We start from the raw sequence: 21,554 nt of genomic DNA on the forward strand, positions 1-21,554 counted from the left end.
TTTTTATAAGAAGATCCTGCTTTCTTATCTGAAGTGCTCTTATACACAGAGGGCTGGGAATATCTGTAGATGGCAAATAGGCATAAACATTCTACACCATTTACTAATTTCTTGGTGGTGGTGACAATTAAAACTTGGGCATGGAAATCTTGCTAGATTTGTGATATGTGAGAGTGAGGGCTGTACACTAAGATCACAAGTGCAACACGTTACAGATACGTTTTCACTTAAAAAACAAAACCCAAAAGCTTTGGGCAACGTACAAAAATTGGAGAGCTGAAACCCAGCAAGACTCGAGTGAGTGGCAGGACTTCTAGCTCCCCCTCGAAGTCAAATACTTCCGCTGAGCCCTACCCTCGCGTATGTATGACACATTACCACGTACCATGAAGAACCTGCCTCAGCAGCGTGAGCATGCACATCTAGTAGTGACCACACAGCCATAGGTCGTGCATAGCAGAGGGTAAGGACAGCCTGTAGCATCTGGCAAAGACTGTTTATTAACCCTTTATTGTCAGAACAGAATGCACATTCCCGTGAATTAATCTCAAGCTCAAGCAGTCAGTCACACAGTCCGCGGCGCTGCTCTCTGTAGGGTGGAAGCAGTCCACAAGGGGTTAGGTTCTAGGGGGAGCTACAGGGAGGCAGGTCTCTGGAACGGGTTTCCAAAAGCAAGGGAAGTTTGCAGCTGGCTAATGTTGTTATGGTAACAGCTTTAGTCTTGAACATACCCTTATCAGGAAGAACGTCCTCATTAGCGGTAAACCTAATACCTTTCCCATCATGCACTGAGTCATGAATTCAAAAGGCAAGGAGCAGGCAGGACAAAGAGAAAAGAGTGTGAATTACAATCCAGTCAGCGGTGACACTTAGACAAATACAACTCAAGGAAGTCAAATATTCTCGCTCTTAATAGACTAATATACCCTTCGCTCTGCTGCACCAACACAGGGTTGGAAAGCGATGCTGTTTGTACAAGCCAGAGAGTCCGTTTGGGTTAGCATTGCGAGGGCATGAATCTTGCTGCTGGGAGAAGTACACTGAGAGCTCTGATCCTCAAACGTTCTAGCTTGGAAGTCCGATAGCTTTGTGCTCTCGAAGCCCTTGCAGTCAGAGGGGGCTGGAGTGCCTCAGCGGCTGCCATGCACGGCCGTTCGGTGGTGCAGCAGGGGCAGCAGACGCCTCACTCACAGAGTTACAGGAGCACAGCACTGACGTTTTTCAGCCATTCCCTACTACAAGCCTATGGGAGGCCTGAAGAACGTGAGAGGAAACCCCAGCTGGAGAGAACTCTGTAAAGCAGGAATCAGCCCTAAACACCGGTGCTGTTCCCCCTGCCCCCCAGATGCATGCCCAAGTTCTCCAAATCATTCTATAGTCGGGGGCTATTCAGATATGTTTGCAAGGTCCAATCCCAGCACAGGGCCCGGAACCAAAGAGGACTCAGTTCACAGCTTCTTCAATGCTGCTACGAAAAATCGGTCACCAGAAGGCCTGGCTCAAACCCTCCCCCAAAGTCCTCAAGGGCTCCCCACCTGGAGAACTCTCTAGAGTACAGTATACAGCAATATGGGGACTGCCAGACTGAATTAGCCCAGTGCTCCACCTAGTCCAGAGTCCCATCTCCAACAGTGCTTCAGAGAAGTGACCTCACAGCTGCCAGTTATGGGATAACTTCACTGAGAGAAAGTTTCCTCCTAACCCCGGCCCCCGTAGTGCATTTAGCTTGTGTTCTGAAGCTGGTGGTTTATATCCCTCTCAAGCCCCTTTCAAAACAATATTTCCTGTAACCGCTCTGGACATTTTTGTTATCTACACAAATATCTAATCTTTTTTTCAATCCTGTTACACACATGGCCTCAATATCTTGTGGCAGCGAATTCCACAGGCTAACACTGCACTGTGTGAAACAGTATTTTCTTACATCAGTTTTGAATTTGCCACTTTTCCGTTTAGTTGAATGTCCCTTTCCTCTTGTATTAACACCACATCAGTGCAGCCAGAACATTGCAGGTCAGCATAACTGAGTGTGGTATGACAATGCGGAACGTTATCCCACAGCCTGGAATATCCAGACAATGTGCAGGGCATAAGACCTAGTTAAGTCTATTGCTTTCAGGTGGCACAGATGAGGGCATCAGTAGTGAAAAGCTATGCTAAAGTAGACAAAATGCAAAATCAGAAGGATTTAGGAGCTTGGTTCATTTTTAGGGTTGAAAACCCTCCAGGATTGTTCGGGAGTCTCCAGGGATTAAACATTATGTCATGTGAGGAAACCTCCAGGAATATGTCCAGCCAAAACTTGCAGCTACGTTATACATCTTGTTGGACTGGGAAGTGCTTTGCTCTGACAGAGCCACAAAACTGACTCTACCATAAGTATGGGTATCTAATAACAAGATGGGTCCCTTCTCATTTCCCTCACTCCAGCATCTGGAGGATTTTGTTCACTGGAGTTCATCGTGGAAGGCATCTTGTGCTTACTCTGTCTGGCCACCAGATGTCAACGTTGCTTTGCAAAGATACAGCTTCGGGGCGGGGGGGTGAGAAAGCCTGGATTTGTGCTGGACATGGCCCACCTTGATTACCATGCACATTGTAGGGAGAGTGGTCACTTTGGATGAGCTATTACCAGCAGGAGAGTGAGTTTGTGTGTGTGGTTTTTGGAGGAGGGTAAGGGGGTGAGAGAACCTGGATTTGTGCAGGAAATGGCCCACCTTGATTATCATGCACATTGTGTAGAGAGTTGTCACTTTGGATGGGCTATAACCAGCAGGAGAGTGAGTTTGTGTGTGGGGGGGTGGAGGGTGAGAAAACCTGGATTTGTGCTGGAAATGGCCCAACTTGATGATCACTTTAGATAAGCTATTACCAGCAGGAGAGTGGGGTGGGAGGAGGTATTGTTTCATGATCTCTGTGTGTATATAAAGTCTGCTGCAGTTTCCATGGTATGCATCCGATGAAGTGAGCTGTAGCTCACGAAAGCTCATGCTCAAATAAATTGGTTAGTCTCTAAGGTGCCACAAGTCCTCCTTTTCTTTTTGCGAATACAGACTAACACGGCTGTTACTCTGAAAGCTTCAGGAGTGTTTTCCTTGTTGATGATAGTAGCATGATCCTTTAGGTAACTTTGAAACATTTACATGCATTGTGTTTCTAGATCAGTGCTTCTCAACCGGGGTACGTGTATCCATAGAATCATAGAATCATAGAATATCAGGGTTGGAAGGGACCCCAGAAGGTCATCTAGTCCAACCCCCTGCTCGAAGCAGGACCAATTCCCAGTTAAATCATCCCAGCCAGGGCTTTGTCAAGCCTGACCTTAAAAACCTCTAAGGAAGGAGATTCTACCACCTCCCTAGGTAACGCATTCCAGTGTTTCACCACCCTCTTAGTGAAAAAGTTTTTCCTAATATCCAATCTAAACCTCCCCCACTGCAGCTTGAGACCATTACTCCTCGTTCTGTCATCTGATACCATTGAGAACAGTCTAGAGCCATCCTCTTTGGAACCCCCTTTCAGGTAGTTGAAAGCAGCTATCAAATCCCCCCTCATTCTTCTCTTCTGCAGGCTAAACAATCCCAGCTCTCTCAGCCTCTCCTCATAACTCATGTGTTCCAGACCCCTAATCATTTTTGTTGCCCTTCGCTGGACTCTCTCCAATTTATCCACATCCTTCTTGAAGTGTGGGGCCCAAAACTGGACACAGTACTCCAGATGAGGCCTCACCAATGTCGAATAGAGGGGAACGATCACGTCCCTCGATCTGCTCGCTATGCCCCTACTTATACATCCCAAAATGTATAATCCCTGGGAGTATGGAGAGGCCTTCCCGGGGTACATCAAATCATCTAGATATTGGTCTAGTTTTACAACAGGCTACGTAAAAAAACACTAGTGAAGTCAGTACAAACTAAAATTTCATACAATGACTTGGAGTACTTGTGGCACCTTAGAGACTAATTTCAGAGTAGCAGCCGTGTTAGTCTGTATTTGCAAAAAGAAAAGGAGGACTTGTGGCACCTTAGAGACTAACCAATTTATTTGAGCATGAGCCTTCGTGAGCTACAGCTCACTTCATCGGATGCATTCATTTTGTGTGAATACAGACTAACACGGTGGCTACTCTGAAACCATACAATGACTTGGTTAGACTGCTCTCTATGCGATACACGGAAATGTAAGTACAATATTTATATTCCAATTGATTTATTTTGTAATTATATGGTAAAATGAGAAAGTCAGCAATTTTTCACGAATAGTGGGCTGTGACACTTTTGTATTTTTATGTCTGATTTTGTAAGCAAGTAGTCTTTAAGTGAGGTGAAACTTGAGGGTACGCAAGGCAAATCAGACTCCTGAAAGCGATACAGTAGTCTGGAATGGTTGAGAGCCACTGTTCTAGATCTCAAAAGAAAGGGTGTTTGTTGTAAGTTTGTGCGTTTCAGTCCCACAGAACGCTGCCTGAAGGACACTTTATTTGACTTTAAAAGGATTCTTGTTTCTGCCTCTTTGCCATCAACTTCTCCAAGCAGAGAGAGGCGGATACTCTAAAATTCAGATTTTGACTAGCCCCTTCCATACAGCAGCGAACAAGATGTTTTAGAAGAGCTTCTTCCACTTCTCCATTCCAGTCCCACACTTGGTAGCAGAGTCACGCTGGCAGAGTCAGGGCAGCATGAGAGCACAGATGTTATGATTTGGGGGACCCCAGGCTGCTGGAGGACTGGACTATTAGTGGTGAGACTGCAAGGGACCCCCCCAGAGTTTCTTGCATTGTTTGTGCTTTGGGACAGCTTGCAGCGTGGGGACTGTATGGAGATCCCAGGCAGGTCTGACTCTCACGGCTTTAGCCGTCACTTTCTTTTAACAGCAACATTGGAATGAGAGGTCCCACCCCACAGACTGCATTTAAATCAGGGTATAACCTGAAATCTTAGGTTATAACCTTAAGATATTATCTTAGCCTAGGCTTATTTACATTGGTTTTCATGTGCTTCTCCAGGGATGAGCAAGAATCACAAAACCACACAGGTGGCCAATGAACGTCCTCTGGCTATGGACTGATACTATTCTGTGCAGAAACGAGGAGACCACTGCTTCTGAACAGCTGTGAGATCCACAGCAACAAATCATTAGCCACATTAGTATTGGGGGGCAATGTGGCAGTGTTACCCTGGCTTCCACAGAACTCTCGGGGGCCATCACAGCAGCGTAGTAAATAACTTGTCCTACTGCTGCGTCTTTCCCTCCAGCAATGAAGATACGTAATAATCTAGACAAAAAGAACAGGAGGACTTGTGGCACCTTAGAGACTAACCAATTTATTTGAGCATGAGCTTTCCTGAGCTACAGCTCACGAAAGCTCATGCTCAAATAAATTGGTTAGTCTCTAAGGTGCCACAAGTACTCCTTTTCTTTTTCCTCCAAAAACAGTACAATTCCCTGTACAATAACTCCAAATCACTTCCCCCCAATCACTTACCAACATTCATGCCAGGAGCTTGGCTGTGAAATTAGCGTCAGGCAAGAAAACCTCCAAGAGTTAAATTTGCACATATTTCTGTTACCTCAAGATGTAAATGTTGAGCAGGAAAACCCCAGCAAATAGAAGCTCTGAAACTGTCATGTTTCCAGGAGTGTGACTGCCAAAGACGCTGCAAACCAGTAGTGCAAGCCATGGCAATTAACATCACACTGGAGAGCTTTAGTCAACCCACCTGATGACAAAAGAGAGCCTTACCCTGAGCTGTCTGTGTCTGGACAAAGGTTTTGATGAGAGTGTCCGTGGTCTGAGTGTAGAGGGACAGCGCATAGCGGAGCGACTGCAGGTCTGGGCTCTTCTCCAAGAAGGTTTTCTTTAGGCCATTCCCACCAGCATGGAAATATTGCTAAAAGCAAAGAGCAAAAGCAACAACGTAAAAGGGAAACCGCCACCAGCAACAGACAAGCTGCTGGCAGCCCCTCCGAAAGCAGAGGGAGCGGAAACCTTCGTGAAGCCTTTTTTGCAGCAGTGGCTGATTCCTCACCCCAACAGCTCTCCCATCCCTGTCAGACCCTGACTCTGCAAGCACACACAACCCTTAAATATGCTGGCTCCATCGTACTATTGACCTGAGTGCCATGTAGGTGTTGAACTAGGCACCTCTTCAGAAGTGGGTTTATGCAACATACTTGGTAGCCCTGAGTCATTCTGGTGCCTTATTGCTGATCATTCACTGAGCTATGTGCCAGGTACTATCCATTCCAGAACAGCGTCCGGGGAGTGTCACTCACTTTGATAGTATCCAGAGCCAGGTCCAGAACCGCACACTGCTTTGGAGTGAGACTTCTAGTTTCTTCCCTCACCATGTGATCCTGAAAAGAACCATCAGATCAAACATTAATATACTTCTAGCGGCAAAGGCCCCAGTAAAGCTAGGTGCACTGGATTCACACAGGGCTCTCTGGCTGGGGCACTGATACAGCTATGTAAGAAAGAGTGATAGGGTCCCTTTCAGAATCATCCTTTGAGGCGACTGATAAAAAAAAAGTTTCCTCAAGTTCTGTTGTGTGCACAAGAGGGAAGGAGGTAAACGCTCCGTGGTGACAGACTGCATTTTAATCCAAGCTTGTACTTTGCAACCCTGTTTCATGAAAAGCCCCAAATGACAAATCTGCTGGTCACTCATGAATTATGCAGCTCGCCCCAAAACTGCTACTAACAGAACCTTCAAACCACAGACCACAGTGACATGTTCTGTGTGTCTCACAACTTGGATAGAAAAACTGCTTGAGAGATTTTTTTGGGAAAAATTTATTGGTCCTGCTGTATTTTTCATACCCCTCCATGCATACAGGCTGATTGCCTTGGTGCCGAGTGAAACAGTACAGATCCAAGGAAGAAGAGTAATACCGTCTATAAACTTCTAAAAATTAGCTAAAATACAGAAACCTTGGGACCTACCACAACTAAAAATCAGTGCTGTGTATCCCCCTAGAAATCTTCCTTTTCTAATTGTCCATCTGTTAGAATATACTGTTAACAGAATTCAGAGTAACAGCTGTGTTAGTCTGTATTCGCAAAAAGAAAAGGAGTACTTGTGGCACCTTAGAGACTAACCAATTTATTTGAGCATAAGCTTTCGTGAGCTACATGAAGAAAGCTTATGCTCAAATAAATTGGTTAGTCTCTAAGGTGCCATAAGTACTCCTTTTCTTTTTGTTAACAGAATATATTTTTAGTTCTTAAGTGTCATGAGACAATCAACCCGCAGACCTGTCACCAGGCCAAGCATTATCTCTTTGCAGGCTGGGCCTCAAGCCAGTGTAAGTTTGGAGGGTAAATTCTACATTCTGGGGGGGCATATTGGTGAAGGAGAGTTTCTCCAGCAGGTGGGTTGGCCATTTGAGCTGCTGAGAGGTTTAGAATTTTAGTAGCAGCAGCATTCGTGGTCAGTATGTAGGGGAAGCAGTCAATGCAATTTATTACACACAATATCACGACTACGCATTTCGTGAATGTACTGGGGTCTATCAAAACCCAGACATTTTTCCACTGGGAATGCTGACTGCTGCATTACACCTTTCAGGGAGACATGCCTGCCTGGCCATTTGCACCTTTCATAGCAAACAGAGCCATGATGTAGCTACCCGTTCCTGTCTTGTATTTCTAACACTTGCCACGGGAGCCCAGTCAATCTTCATAATGACCAAAGATAGGTACATTTCATGTTCTCTTACTGCCAGGTGCTGGTTCCAAAGGCTGGCCTGGCTGATGTTCCATTTGTTATCTGGTTGAGCCTGGCTCCGCCTTTAGTTAAATATAGACTGGGGCCCCTTGACCTTTGCGAAGTAATATGTTCAGCCCTCACGCTGAACATGTGCACGCAGCTGGCCTAGATTCATGTGGCCCAGATTTTCAAACAAAGTTAGGCTCCTACATCCATACAGAACATAAGAAGGGCCAGACTGGGTCAGACCAAAGGTCTATCTAGCCCAGTATCCTGTCTTCCAACAGTGGCCACTGTCAGATGCCCCGGAGGGAATGAACAGAACAGGGAATCATCAAGTGATCCATCCCCTCTCGCCCATTCCCAGCTTTTGGCAAATTGAGGCTAGAGACACCATCCCTGCCCATCCTGGCTAATAGTCATTGATGGACCTAAGTAGCCTGTATTTCAAGAGTGCTGGTGCCCAGTGGCTATTGGGCTATTTCAAGAGTGCTGGTGCCCAGTGGAGCTATTGGGTGCTCCATGCTTTGGGGAAGAAAATAAAAAAAAATCAGCCCACTTCGTCAGGTCTTTTAGTATAAATGGAAGGAGCCAAAACTTTAGACCTCTGAATTGAAAATCTCTGCCTGCATGCCGAGTTCCAGGGTAGGGCAGGTGCTTCTGGTTTAGGATTCACCCAGTTATTGATCTGCCATTCAGCAGGTTCTAATTCTCTTCCTTGCTACATCCCAGAGCAGCACCAATGTGTGGAGCTACCCAGTGAGACCACAGCAGTCTCTTTTCTCCCGGCAATGGCCAGTGTTGCACAGCATCCCTTCTGCTGCGGAAGCAGGAGTTCTCCTTCAGTTTCTCTTATGAGCTGTGAGTAACTCAGTTGAAGCTAGTGCTGTTTCACATTCCTGCACACAGAGGGCAAAGCATTCTCTTTCAGTCAGTCTCAGAATAAACATCTCATACATCTAGAGCACCCGGCTACCCTATCCTGGGACTGGGCTTGTTTAATCAAGGTAGCTGTATTTACAGGACATAGAGCAGCTCTCTCATCTGGTGCTAAGTCCTGTTGAAATGTCTCCTATGTCCCTGTCTACAAGTTGGGAGATTCCCTACCTTTTGAGCCCATATTAGGAGATCAGCCTTTCTTTCTCCTAAACCATGGAAACTCTTATTCTTCTCTGACGTTTGAGCTGCTACTGAGACAGACCTTGGTCTATGTTACCATTTGGGGAGTAACATGTGTCTGCTCCCAGATGGAGTTCTTCAGGGTAAGCTCTACTTAACAGTGTGACGTGGATTTATCAGCCCAAGAGCTTCACCGCAACATCTGCAGTCAAAGAGCTGCCTATGATCTTCATCTCCCGCATACGAAGCTTATTTTCATCAGCCATCACCGCTTCCATAACAGAGTGCAAGAGGTGTGGCCTTGCAAGCCAGGAGCACTTTGCAAACACAATAAAAAGATTTCAAGTGAGAACACAATTTCACTGTCTGCCAGCACGGCTGCGATCAGCACATGAAAGAGCCAGCTGCATTGTTCCTTGCTTCAGACAGCAGCATCAGCAACAAAGATCTGGAGTCAGAACTGAGCTGGCCATTCTGGGACAATGGGAGGCAGAGCAACCTGCAAGCGCCCTGCTCCATGGATGCTATATATGGGCTCAAGTACAGAGAGCAGGAAAAACTTGTTTCCATTCAGCAAACCGAGCAGATGACATTTAGAAGATACCTGGGAATCAAGTATGCATATTACCAAGGTGCCATTTCCACAGTCACTTTTCAGACCATGAAATTACTTTAAAACACATGGTGAACTGATTCATGATCAGGACAAGAGACCATGCTTGTCCAGTTTGCCAGCTTGAGTTTTTCAGCCGAGTTACTAGACACCCCTGGGCTCTCTTTACACTTTCCTTTTTGTATTAAAAATGCAAGGAGTGGGTCGGATCTCCTATGCACCCTGTCAAGTGGCAGAGAAGCCAAGGTGGCTCAGCATGGCCTTTCACTCGTGCTCTCTCTTTTAGTCTTATATATAGTGATTACAGCTACTCAGGCCTGCAGAACCGACACCCCTTTGGAATCTTTGCTCTTCGGACAAAGCTCATGTGGATGCAGTGTTCTATCTATCTATTAGAAAAAAGGGTTACCTACCTCTAGTAACTGTTGTTCTTCAAGATGTGTTGTTCATTTCCATTCCAATAGGTATGCACACGTGCTGCACGCACGATTGTCGGACGGTTTTTCCCCTAGTCAGGTCGGCTGCGGAGACCCCTGGAGTGGCACCTTTATGGTGGCGTATATAGGTTCCTGCTGACCCGCCGCCTGCCGAGTTCCTTCTTGCCAGATACTCCGACAGAGGGGAGGCGGGCGGGATTTGGGATGGACATGAGCAACACATCTCGATGAACAACAGTTACAAGAGGTAGGTAACCTTTTTTCTTCTTCGAGCGATTGCTCATGTGCATTCCAATAGGTGACTTCCAAGCAGTTTCCCTGGGGGAGGGGTCGGAATTCACCTGGTTGCCGAGTGCGGCACTGCCCTGCCAAAGGCTGCATTGTCCCTCGCCTATTGGGTGATGGCGTAGTGTGACGTGAAGGTGTGGATGGAAGACCGCGTTGCTGCCTTACATATGTCCTGGAGAGGGACCTGTGCCAGGAATGCTGCGGACAACACCTGCGCTCTCGAGGCGTGCGCCGTGAGCAGAGGGGCTGGAATGTTAGCCAGGTCACAGCAAGTCCTGATACAGGACGTGATCCATGATGAAATGCGCTGGGATGAGATCAGGAGCCCCCTCATCCTTTCTGCAATTGCAATAAAGAGCTGTGGTGACTTACGAAATGGCTTTGTGCGCTCAATGTAGAATGCTAGGGCACATGTCCCTAATGTCCAGGGAATGGAGCATGCGCTTCCTGTTACTGGCATGGGGCTTAGGGAAGAACACAGGCAAAAAACGTGTCTTGGTTCACATGAAACTGGGAGACTACCTTTGGCAGAAACGCAGGATGAGGGCGTAACTGCACCTTGTCTTTATAAAAGACTTACGGGGGTCTTGGAAGTCAGCGCTCTGAGCTCGGATACCCTTCTAGCTGAGGTAATGGCCATGAGAAAGGCCACCTTCCAGGAAAGGTAGGACAGAGGGCAGGTTGCCATGGGCTCAAAAGGGGGCCGCATGAGAGCGGACAGGACCAGGTTGAGGTCCCACTGGGGAATGGGCTGTCGTACCTAGGGATAAAGACTGTCCAAGCCCTTGAGAAACCGGCCACCATGGGATTACCGAAGACTGACCTACACACTGCCGAAATGGCAGCAAGGTGTACCTTGAGATGATATTGCCAATCCCTGCTGCTTGAGGTATAACAGGTAGTCCAAAACAAGGGGAATTGGAGTTAGCTGTGGTTCAGTTCCCCTCTGCAGAGACCAGATGGAAAAACACTTCCACTTTGCCAGGTACGTGACACGAGTGGAGGGTTTCCTATTTCCCAGCAGGACCTCCCTGACTGGATCCGAACACTGGAGCTCAAGAGGATTCAGCCATGGAGTTTCCATGCCATGAGGTGGAGGGACTCCAGATTGGGGTGTTGCAGATGGCCATGGTCCTGTGTGATTAGAGTCGGGGACACAGGAAGGGCTACTGGTCTCTCCACTGAGAGGTTCATCAGCATAGTGAACGAGTGCTGGCAGGGCCACGCTGGCGCTATGAGGATCAAGGAAGCCCCGTCCCGGCAAGCCTTGAGGAGGACTCTGTGTATGAGAGGGAAGGGCGGGAACGCATACAGCAGGTGACTCGTCCATGAAGGAGCCTGGGCTGTGGTTCAGGAAGGAGCAGAACTGCTGGCACTTCCTGTTGCTCCGCATCGCGAACAGGTCTATGTAGGGAGAGCCCCAGCTCTGGAAAATCAAGTGCACAATGTCTGGCCTGAGGGACCATTCGTGACCATGAAACGAGCTGCTGAGGCGATTGGCTAGTTCGTTTTGCACTCCCAGAAGGTGCGACGCCTCTAGGTGTATCGAGTGGGTGATGCAAAAATCCCACAGCTTGAGGGCTTCCTGGCACAGGGGAGGGGAGCGAGCACCACCCTATTTGTTTATCTAGAACATCGCTGCAGTGTTGTCTGTCAGCACCAACACACATGCGCCCTGCAGGTGGGCCTGGAACGCTTGGCATGCCAGACGAACCGCCCTCAGCTCCCTTACATTGATATGCAGCAATAGTTCTGGGTGGGACTATAGGCCTTGGGTTCTGGTGTTGCCCAGGTGCACTCCCTAAACGAGCGCCGAGGCGTCCGTGACCACGGATAGCGTCGGTTGGGGTTTGGCAAAGGGTACTCCCGCACAGACCACTTGTGGCTGCAGCCACCAGTGAAGAGACTCGAGATTGCAAGCAGAGAGGGTCACTATCGTGTCCAGTGGGTCCCTGCCTGGCCTGTGCACCCGCACCAGCCACGCCTGGAGGGGCCAAAGGCATAACCTGGCATGTTGGACCACGTATGTGCAGGCTGCCATATGCCCCAATAGCTTCCTGCAATTCCTGGCCTTGGTTGTGGGAAATTGGCAAAGGTTTTCGATAATGTCCATGAGTGCTTGGAAGCGCAGCTCGGGCAGGAATGGCCTGGCCTGCGTGGAGTCCAAGAGAGCTCCTATGAACTCTATTTTCTGCGTCAGGGCCAGTGTGGATTTGGGCACATTCAATATGAGGCCCAGCCTGCAGAATGTGGCCTGGGCCAGAGACAGGCTCTGGGGCTTGTGCTTGTGACTCTGCCTTGACAAGCCGGTCGTCCAGGTACGGGAACACTTGCACCGGACGTTTGCGGAGGAAGGCTACCACGGCCGCCATACACTTGGTGAATACCCAGTGGGCTGTCAAGAACCCAAAATGGGAGCACCCTGAACTAGTAGTGCTGGCCACTGACTACAAACCTGAGGAATCATCTGTGGGCAAGGATAATGGATATATGGAAGTATGCATCTTTCAAGTTGATGGCAGTGTACCAGTCCCCTGGATCCAGCGAAGGAATGATGGCGGCCAGAGGGATCATGTGAAACTTCACTTTCCTTATGAATGTGTTGAGATCTCGCAGATCCAGGATAGGCCAGAGCCCCCCTTGGCCTTGGGGATGAGGAAATAGCGGGAGTAGAACTCCTTGCCCCTGAACTCCTGAGGAACCTCCTCTATTGTCCCTAGCGTGAGGCGCGATTGCACCTCCTGCAAGAGGAGTTGTTTGTGCAAGAGGAGTTGTTTGAAGGGTCCCTGAAGAGGGATGGGGAAGGTGGGTGGGAGGGAACAGAACTGGATAGAATATCCCACCCCTACCGTGCTGACGACCCAGCGATCTGACGTGATCTGGGACCAAGCACAGTAGAAGAGGGAGAGTCGATTCACAAAGTGGGGGTAAGGATCAAAGACTAAAACTGACGCTCCGTCCTTGGGCGCATCTTCAGAAGTTTGACTTTGGGCCAGGGGGAGGTTTGGCTGAACCCTGGCCTTAGAATCATAGAATAGAATCATAGAATATCAGGGTTGGAAGGGACCTCAGGAGGTCATCTAGTCCAACCCCCGCTCAAAGCAGGACCAATCCCCAACTAAATCATCCCAGCCAGGGCTTTGTCAAGCCTGACCTTAAAAACCTCTAAGGAAGGAGATTCCACCACCTCCCTAGTGCTTCACCACCCTCCTAATGAAAAAGTTTTTCCTAATATCCAACCTAGACCTCCCCCACTGCAACTTGAGACCATTGCTCCTTGTTCTGTCATCAGCTACCACTGAGAATAGTCTAGATCCATCCTCTTTGGAACCCCCTTTCAGGTAGTTGAAAGCAGCTATCAAATCCCCCTCACTCTTCTCTTCTGCAGACTAAACAATCCCAGTTCCCTCAGCCTCTCCTCATAAGTCATGTGCTCCAGTCCCCTAATCATTTTTGTTGCCCTCCGCTGGACTCTTTCCAATTTTTCCACATCCTTCTTGTCGTGTGGGGCCCAAAACTGGACACAGTACTGCAGATGAGGCCTCACCAATGCCAAATAGAGGGGAATGATCACCTCCCTCGATCTGCTGGCAATGCTCCTACTTATACAGCTCAAAATACAGCCTTCTTGGCAACAAGGGCACACTGTTGACTCATATCCACCTTCTCGTCCACTGTAACCCCAAGGTCCTTCTCTGCAGAACTGCTGTCTAGCCATTCGGTCCCTATAAGGGTTGGAAGGGACCTCAGGAGGTCATCTAGTCCAACCCCCTGCTCAAAGCAGGACCAATCCCCAACTAAATCACCCCAGCCAGGGCCTTGTCAAGCCTGATCTTAAAAACTTCAAAGGAACGAGATTCCACCACCCCCCACTAGGTAATGCATTCCAGTGTTTCACCACCCTCCTAGTGAAGAAGTTTTTCCTAATATCCAACCTAAACCTCCCCCACTACAACTTGAGACCATTACTCCTCGTTCTGTCATCTGCTACTACTGAGAACAGTCTAGATGGATCCATCCTCTTTGGAACCCCCTTTCAGGTAGTTGAAAGCAGCTATCAAATCCCCCCTCATTCTTCTCTTCCGCAGACTAAACAATCCCAGTTCCCTCAGCTTCTCCTCATAAGCCATGTGTTCCAGCCCCCTAATCATTTTTGCTGCCCTCCGCTGGACTCTTTCCAATTTTTCCACATCCTTCTTGTAGTGTGGGGCCCAAAACTGGACACAGTACTCCAGATGAGGCCTCACCAATGCCGAATAGAGGGGAATGATCTTGTCCCTCGATTTGCTGGCAATGCTCTGACTTATACAGCCCAAAATGCCATTAGCCTTCTTTGCAACAAGGGCACACTGTTGACTCATATCCAGCTTCTCGTCCACTGTAACCCCTAGGTCCTTTTCTGCCTTGCCCTGAGGAGGACTGTAACAAGTACCTCCTGTTATTTCTGCCCCGTCTCCTTGACGAGTCTCGTCTAGGAGGCCCAGAGTAGAAGAGGGACAGGGGGAGTGAGGCTTGAAAGGCTCTTTGAGGTACAGGGGTGTGGATCACCAAAGACTTCAAAGTCGCCTGTGAGTCCTTAAGGCTGTGGAGGCAAGAGTCCGTATTTTGGGCAAACAGACCTGCACTGTCAAAGGGGAGGCCCTGGATTGTGTTCTGGACCTTCGGTGGTATCCCCAACACCTGGACCCACGCGCTGCACCTCACTGTCATGGCGGTGGCCATGGTCCAAGCCACCAAGTCCGCTGCGTCTAACAGGGCCTGGAGGGAGGTTCTGGAGACCACCCTGCCCTCCTCAACGAGTGCGCTAAACTCCTTGTGCGAGTCAGCCAGGAGCAACTCCTGGAACTTTGCCAATGAGCTCCAAGAGTTGACAGCATAGGGGCTGAGTACTGCTTGCTGATTAGCCACTTGAAGCTGGAGCCCCCACATCGAGTAGACCTTCTGGACAAAACGGTCCACCTTCTTAGAATCCCGTGACTTAGATGCGGGACCTGGCTGTCCTTGCCTCTCTTTGTGATTTGCCATATCAACCACCAGAGTCCCCGGTTGGGGGTGGGTGAAAAGGTGTTTGTACCCTTTCTGCAGCACAAAATAGCATCTTTCCACCCCTTTAGCGGTGGGTGGTATAGAGGCCGGAGTCTGCCAGAGCACCTTAGTGGTGTTCTAGATTGTTCTTATTAGGGGCAAAGCCACCTCTGGGGCAAGGATGTCCACCATTGGGTCAGACTTCTCCATGACCTCCTCTGTCTGGAGACAGAGGTTTAGGGCCACCCTCCTAAGGAGGTCCTGGCGTCCGTCACTGATAGGGTGGTGGTGGTGCCCGCCACCGCCTCATCTGGCGAGGAGGTGGCGGTGGCCTATGGGACAGGGTCTTCCTGCCCTTGGGCTCTCGAGAGGTCGGGTCAGGTACCTCGGAGCCGCCCGTGACTGGAGGTGGCTCCATGGTCACTGATGGCACTGGTCCAGGTGCTGCGCCTGAGCGTGACAGCCCAGAGTTCCTGTCTCATGCGTGGTCCTCAGGAGCCTGGGGGTGTGGCGAGCCAGCAACATTTCTGGGGAGTGGGGGGCACGAGGTGCAGATGCCACCGACACTGGCCTGGAGCCCTGAGCATGATGGTAGGCCCAAGGGGTCCAAAAAGGCCATTGTACTGGGTTCTGCCACTGGGGCGGCCGGGCGACTGCCAGTGCCGATGACTCCACTGGTCTGCAGTGCTGGGATTGGGAGACGTAGTGGCTGCATCAAGATACAGGAGACTCAGCGTCCGACTCGGACAAGTAGTCTGCCCGACTGCGAGGGGGGCGGAGCCTGATGGTGCCAGGGAGTGGTACTGGGGAGATGGTAAGTGGTGCGGTCGCATCATAGGCTTGCCACAATGATGAACCAGAGGTGGGGCTGCCATCGGTGCTGTAAAAGCTGCTGGAGCCACGTGCGGCCCCGGGATAGATGCTGCAGCCACTGCCGGTGCATGGGCATGCGGTGCTGGGGACTGCGCGATCATGGCAATGAGGTCCCGTGCTACCTCGTAAGTGTCCGACGTGGAGCTCTTCCTCCAGATCCTCCCGAGTCAGGAAGGACACCAACACCGGACTCGATGGGCCTCCTGTTGGGGCCAGAGTCAACAGTGCCAGGTCTTGAGGCCCAGACCATAGGTGTCGCACCGGAGGACGCACCCCGCTGGAATCCCCTCGCAGCTCCTTGACGGGGGAATGATCTCTGTCCACCTTCTTTTTCTTATGCGGCACCAGGGACTGTGAGCAATGCTGCCTAGGGGCACTGGCCTTATGAGTTGGGGAGCAGCACCAGTGCTCCTCGGAGGAGTCCCTCCTCGGTGCCAGGACATCCCGCTCCGAGGCCGGGGCGCTACTCACAAATGATGCTGATGCAGCTTCTGGTGCCGGCTGTGGGCAAAGGGCTGACTCCATCAGGAGGAGCTTCAACGACAGTCCCGCTCTCTCTCAGTCTTGGGTCTACAGCTCCTGCAAATTGGGCACTTATCTGTCCTCTCCTAAACAACTGAGACAGGCAGTGTGCAGATTGCCTGGGGGCATAGGTTTCGCACACCTCTCACACGTCTTAAACCCCTGCGACCGAGGCATGTCCCGGTGCCTGGGGAAACTAGGGCGGGGGGAAAGCCCCCTAAAGTAAGTCCAATTAACTACAAACTAGTATAAAACTAACTATGTACATCAGAGAAAAGGGAACCACGAGGTAGGCACTTGCGAATGCAAGAGACTGAGCTGCTCCAACGACCGTCACTGGTGGTAAGAAGGAACTAGAGCAGGTGGCGGGTTAGCAGGGACCTATATATACCACCATAAAGGTGTCACTCCAGAGGTCTCCACAGCCGACCCGATGGGTACTGCTAGGGGAAAAACCTTCCAACGATCGTGCAAGTGGCACGCGCGTGCACCATTGGAATGCACATAAGCAATCACTCGAAGAAGAACTAGTGCCTCTGGGACAGATCGAGAAGAATGTATGTACACTTTTGTGTGCAGCTAACATGCACATAACTGAACTTCAGTGGACACCTCCCCTGTCATCCTAGACTTCTGTGCGCACATAAGTACACAGGCATGCAAATCAGGGGCTGCACAGGAACACTGAATGTGCATCTGTGCAAATGAGGCAGGTGCAATTCTGAAAATGAAGTCCTTTGTACAAAAAAAAATTGCATTTCACTGAACTTATGCCCACCAGATTTTCAGGCAATAGCAGTTAGCAGAATGTATGTACCATTTCAGATTTATGTTCAGAGCAGCTTTACGAGTCGCAAAGGCCCTCATATGACCCCAGTGACTTGAGAAGACAAGGACTATCCCCCATCCTCTTGAAGCCTTTGGCCAGCTGGCTGCCTGAAACAAAGTTGCTGCCCGTCTGCTGAGCTACCTCTGAAATCTGCGAGCAGAGGTACTAGGACAAAAGGAAGAAGACAGCTTAGCTGCCTCGCAGCTGCAGGCAAAATAGCACAGCACAGTCCCTGGCACAGGAATCTGAGCTTTGAGTTCTGCCGCAGAAGAGCCCGAGGGGCTCCTGAAAAACCGAGGTGCCTGCAAGGAAAGAGATAACGGTCCCGAGGTGGAGGGTAGACACGGATGGAGAAGAAACGAAACAGACACAGTCACAGTCCATTAACATCTTGTGTCAATGAGTGTAACAAATGTGGTACACGCACAACGCAACTGAATTTTAGTGGCAGGGAAACCGTGTTAATGGAACATTTAAAAATGCATTAATTCAGTCAGAAAAATGCTCTTTGCATTGGAAAGCGCTCTACAATCAGCATCTTGTACCAAGTTCAGCGTCCTGCCAATCCTCCCTGCTGCACAACTGATAATTGTGTGCGTTGCGATTCCTTATTTGCAGCTTCTCTTGCACACAGGAAGGTTAAATCATATTCAGAAGGGCCTGACAGGTATAAAGCATCTCAATTTCTCTATTTGCATATCGTTCTTGTTGTGACCCCGGGAGCAATGCTTGATTGGCTCACCATGCGGCAGCGTGCACTTAGTGACACGCGCGTCAGCTAAGGTGCCGTCAAAGCACATGCTAAATGCCAACTTCCAGCAAAAGGGAGCCTACGCAGTCAGAATTTCTGGGCACAGTTCAGCTCTGCTCTAGAAGTGACAGTCATTTTCATATCAATGAGTCCAATTCAGAAACTATTCCTTTGTCAATAGCTCATGCAGCGTACATGCCCATTGATATTCATTTATTACAAGTGCTGATTACTATTTATAAAAGAGCTCAAAGCGAAAACTCGGCATTTTCTATTGCACAAGTACAGGTAGAGGAATTGGATGGATTCGCAAAGTGTTCTTTCTTTTTCATTTTAAAATAAATTACCCCATTGTTCACTTGTTATACTGAACATGCAAATAATTCAATCTACAGTAAATGAAAAGCCATGCAGTAAATCTACGGGCAGCACACGTTAGTAGCATGTATTCTAAGGTGCACATTGCCAGTCACGGAGGGGGGAGACAAAACGCATGCTATGCACTACTGCACTTTCATGTTTGTATACAAGGACATACATGTAAGCCACACACAACATCAATACCTTCAACTTTGACAAGTGTCCCAGTTCCTTAGCAGCACTGAAAATCAACTGCGTACCCTATGATTGCGAGAAGTTAAAGTCGAAGAAAGGAGAGAAAGATTAGAAATCAATTTTTGAGCAAGTAAAGGAAAAAGGTGCAAATCAAGTTGGTCCATTGATCTTGATATAACAAACCCAGTGCCAGTCATGCTAGTTTATTTTCCTCCATTTCCAAGGAATACATTTGTTAGCTAGGGTAAAGAGCAGCCTTCCTGTGGACAGCCACATACAGAGCTCCCGCAGACTGTGGTACACTGCTAGCTCTCACTTGCAGAAACCACCTGTTTAAACCGATTACACATCTAGATGGATTACCCACAAATAGATTGTGAAGACATTGCATTACCCTAGACTTGAAGCTCTCCTACAAAATTATAACCAGACCTTAGGATCTGGGAGTGAAAAGCTTTTATGGAGTTAATGATAAACTAAGCGCAGATCACATTATTAGTTAAAACTTTTGTGTAGACATGCAGCACAGTGCAACTGAAGAGTGGGGTTAAGCACATTAGCCCCACAATTTGATTTGCTTGTTTTTTAGTGTATTATCTCAGGCAGAAGACAGGCAGGCTCAGTATATTGGAATACTATAACAATTCCTTATTCACAAACACGAACAGATCAATACCTAGACATCCCATTCCCACACCATGGTTTACTTGTGTCCTCTGAACAATGACGCAACAAGGAAGGAAGCTGGAGCCCTGGAGATGGGAAATGTGACTTGGAGCCAGATACACTGCAGCACAATGAATGCTGATCCTTGGGCAGAGACAGAGGGGAGGATGCCATTCCTTTCCCTCTGCCATAGCATCTTTCCACCCTTCTCCAATGCACCTGTCACCTGGGTACTGGAGTACTAAACAAAATTAGTAAGGCTGCAAGCAACCAGACAGTGATCGCCATCCCTTACTCCTAAGATCCTTTACGGGGTGTGCTTGAAATGATTTTCTTCCTCCCCCTGTGTTTTCTCCCCATCTCTTTTCCTACCTCTGATCCAAAGGGACTGTTCAGCGGAGAGCCTGAGGAATCCAACCTGCCCTCACACTGGTCATGAATTCCCTTAGCTCACCTTAGCTCTCCGTTGCACACTCTTCCAGGCTACTCTGGCAGGTGCTGTGGGGAGGAGGCTGTAAATGTCCAGACTTCTCCAGTTGAGTTTCCCCCTTTCTTCTCAGTGAGGGCTGAAATGTTCTGGGAGGATTGTGCCCTGGAATGGGGAACTGGACCCATGTCCCTCTGGGCCAGTAAATGATAATTAGGGCACCACTGTTTAATTTTGTTTCAGTTACTTTTCCTAATGAACACCATACACCACTTCAAAAGGAATTCCAGTGAAGCTAGCCCTGCCCTTGGGATTGTTGGTGTACTCGGTAATTTCCACAAGGCCCATCTGTTTCCAAATATCTCTAATGAGCCCCTCACACTGTACATTATTTTCCTTTGCCACCTCCCCTCCCTACCCCTTTACCCACTACTCTTCCTTACTTCAGTAAGCCCTTCTCTCTCTCTCTCACATACTTCCACAGCAAGAGCCACCAAAACAAACAATCCTAGTGCTAAAAGTCTGGAAGAGTTTGGCTGGTGTAGTTGAGCAAAAAGAAGGCCAAGAGGGAATCTGATTGCACTGTATCAATATATCCCAGGGGGGTAAACACTAAGGAAAGCAAAGAGCTATTGAAGCTGAAAGACAGTGTTGGCACAAGAATAAATGGGGATAAACTGTCCAGGGACAAATTCAGGCTGTAAATTAGGATGATGCTTCTAACCATCAGAGGAGTGAGGCTCTGGAGCAGCCTCCCAAAAGGGGTCGGTGGGGCAAACAACTTAATTAGTTTTAAGAGAAAGCTGGACAAATTTATGTGTGTGATTGTGTGACGGGGTTGCTTGTGCTGCCAGAAGCTGGAAATGGGTGACGGGATGGATCACTTGATGATTCCCTGTTCTGTTCATTCCCTCTGGGGCACCTGGCAGTGGCCACTCTTGGAAAACAGTATACTGGGCTAGATGGACCTTTGGTCTGACCCAGTATGGCCGTTCTTATGTTCTTATGATGGTAGGGGACAGGGCTTGGCAGCCCTGGGGGGCCCTTCTGGTTTATGTCTTATGTTCTGAAGCTCATGCTTCAGGACTCCAGCTGGTCTCCTGCAGGGGTCAGGAAGGGATCCCTGTCCCCCAGGTACTCTGGCGGTATGTACTTTGTTTTCTCTCTGAAGCATCAGGGATGGCCACAGCTGGAGATGGGACATTGGACGGGGAGTGTCAGGGCTCTGAGGTGGCACTGAGCAGTCTCTCTCTCTCAGATGCTTGGCTGGCTGGTTCTTGCTCACGTGCTCAGGGTCTGACTGATCACCATATATGGGGTCAGGAAGGAATTTTCCCTCAGGTCAGACTGGCAGTGATCTGTGGGGTTTTTTAGCCTTCTTCTGCCACGTGGGGGTGCGGGTCACTAGCTGGAATTATCTGGGTACATCGCACTTCAATGTTTCTCTGCCATTGTGGGGTCTTGGACATTGGTGCATCTCAATCTCTCCCATTCTCTGCCTGTGGCACATAATTGAGTGTCTTTATGTCAAGAATTATAACATTCAAAAACCCCAGTCGGCGAACACTTCAATCTCCCTGGACACTCAACAACAGACTTAAAAGTGGCAATTCTTCAACAAAAAAAATTCAAAAACAGACTCCAATGAGAAACTGAAGAACTGGAATTAATTTGCAAACTGGACACCATCAAATTAAGCATGAATAAAGACTGGGAGTGGATGGGTCACTACAAAAA

The 21,554-nt window shown here is 48.8% G+C and overlaps 1 protein-coding gene across 11 annotated transcripts in view; it reads right to left on the reverse strand.

The window, feature by feature from the left end:
• Positions 1-21,554, reverse strand: part of UNC13B (unc-13 homolog B) — a 380,992-nt gene that overhangs the window by 7,289 nt on the left and 352,149 nt on the right. For 5 of the 11 annotated variants that reach the window (XM_048850214.2, XM_048850209.2, XM_048850213.2 and 2 more), the window contains 4 exons: positions 18,734-18,790; positions 6,277-6,357; positions 5,744-5,891; positions 732-788 (listed from right to left, as the gene is read on the reverse strand). In XM_048850214.2, the coding sequence (XP_048706171.2) occupies positions 732-788; positions 5,744-5,891; positions 6,277-6,357; positions 18,734-18,790 (343 nt within the window). The remainder of the gene's footprint in view (positions 1-731; positions 789-5,743; positions 5,892-6,276; positions 6,358-18,733; positions 18,791-21,554) is intronic. The other 6 variants (XM_048850215.2, XM_048850212.2, XM_048850217.2 and 3 more) reach the window with 2 other exon arrangements.

Source organism: Caretta caretta, chromosome 5 (genome assembly GCF_965140235.1).
Source record: "Caretta caretta isolate rCarCar2 chromosome 5, rCarCar1.hap1, whole genome shotgun sequence".
Taxonomy (NCBI): domain Eukaryota; kingdom Metazoa; phylum Chordata; order Testudines; family Cheloniidae; genus Caretta; species Caretta caretta.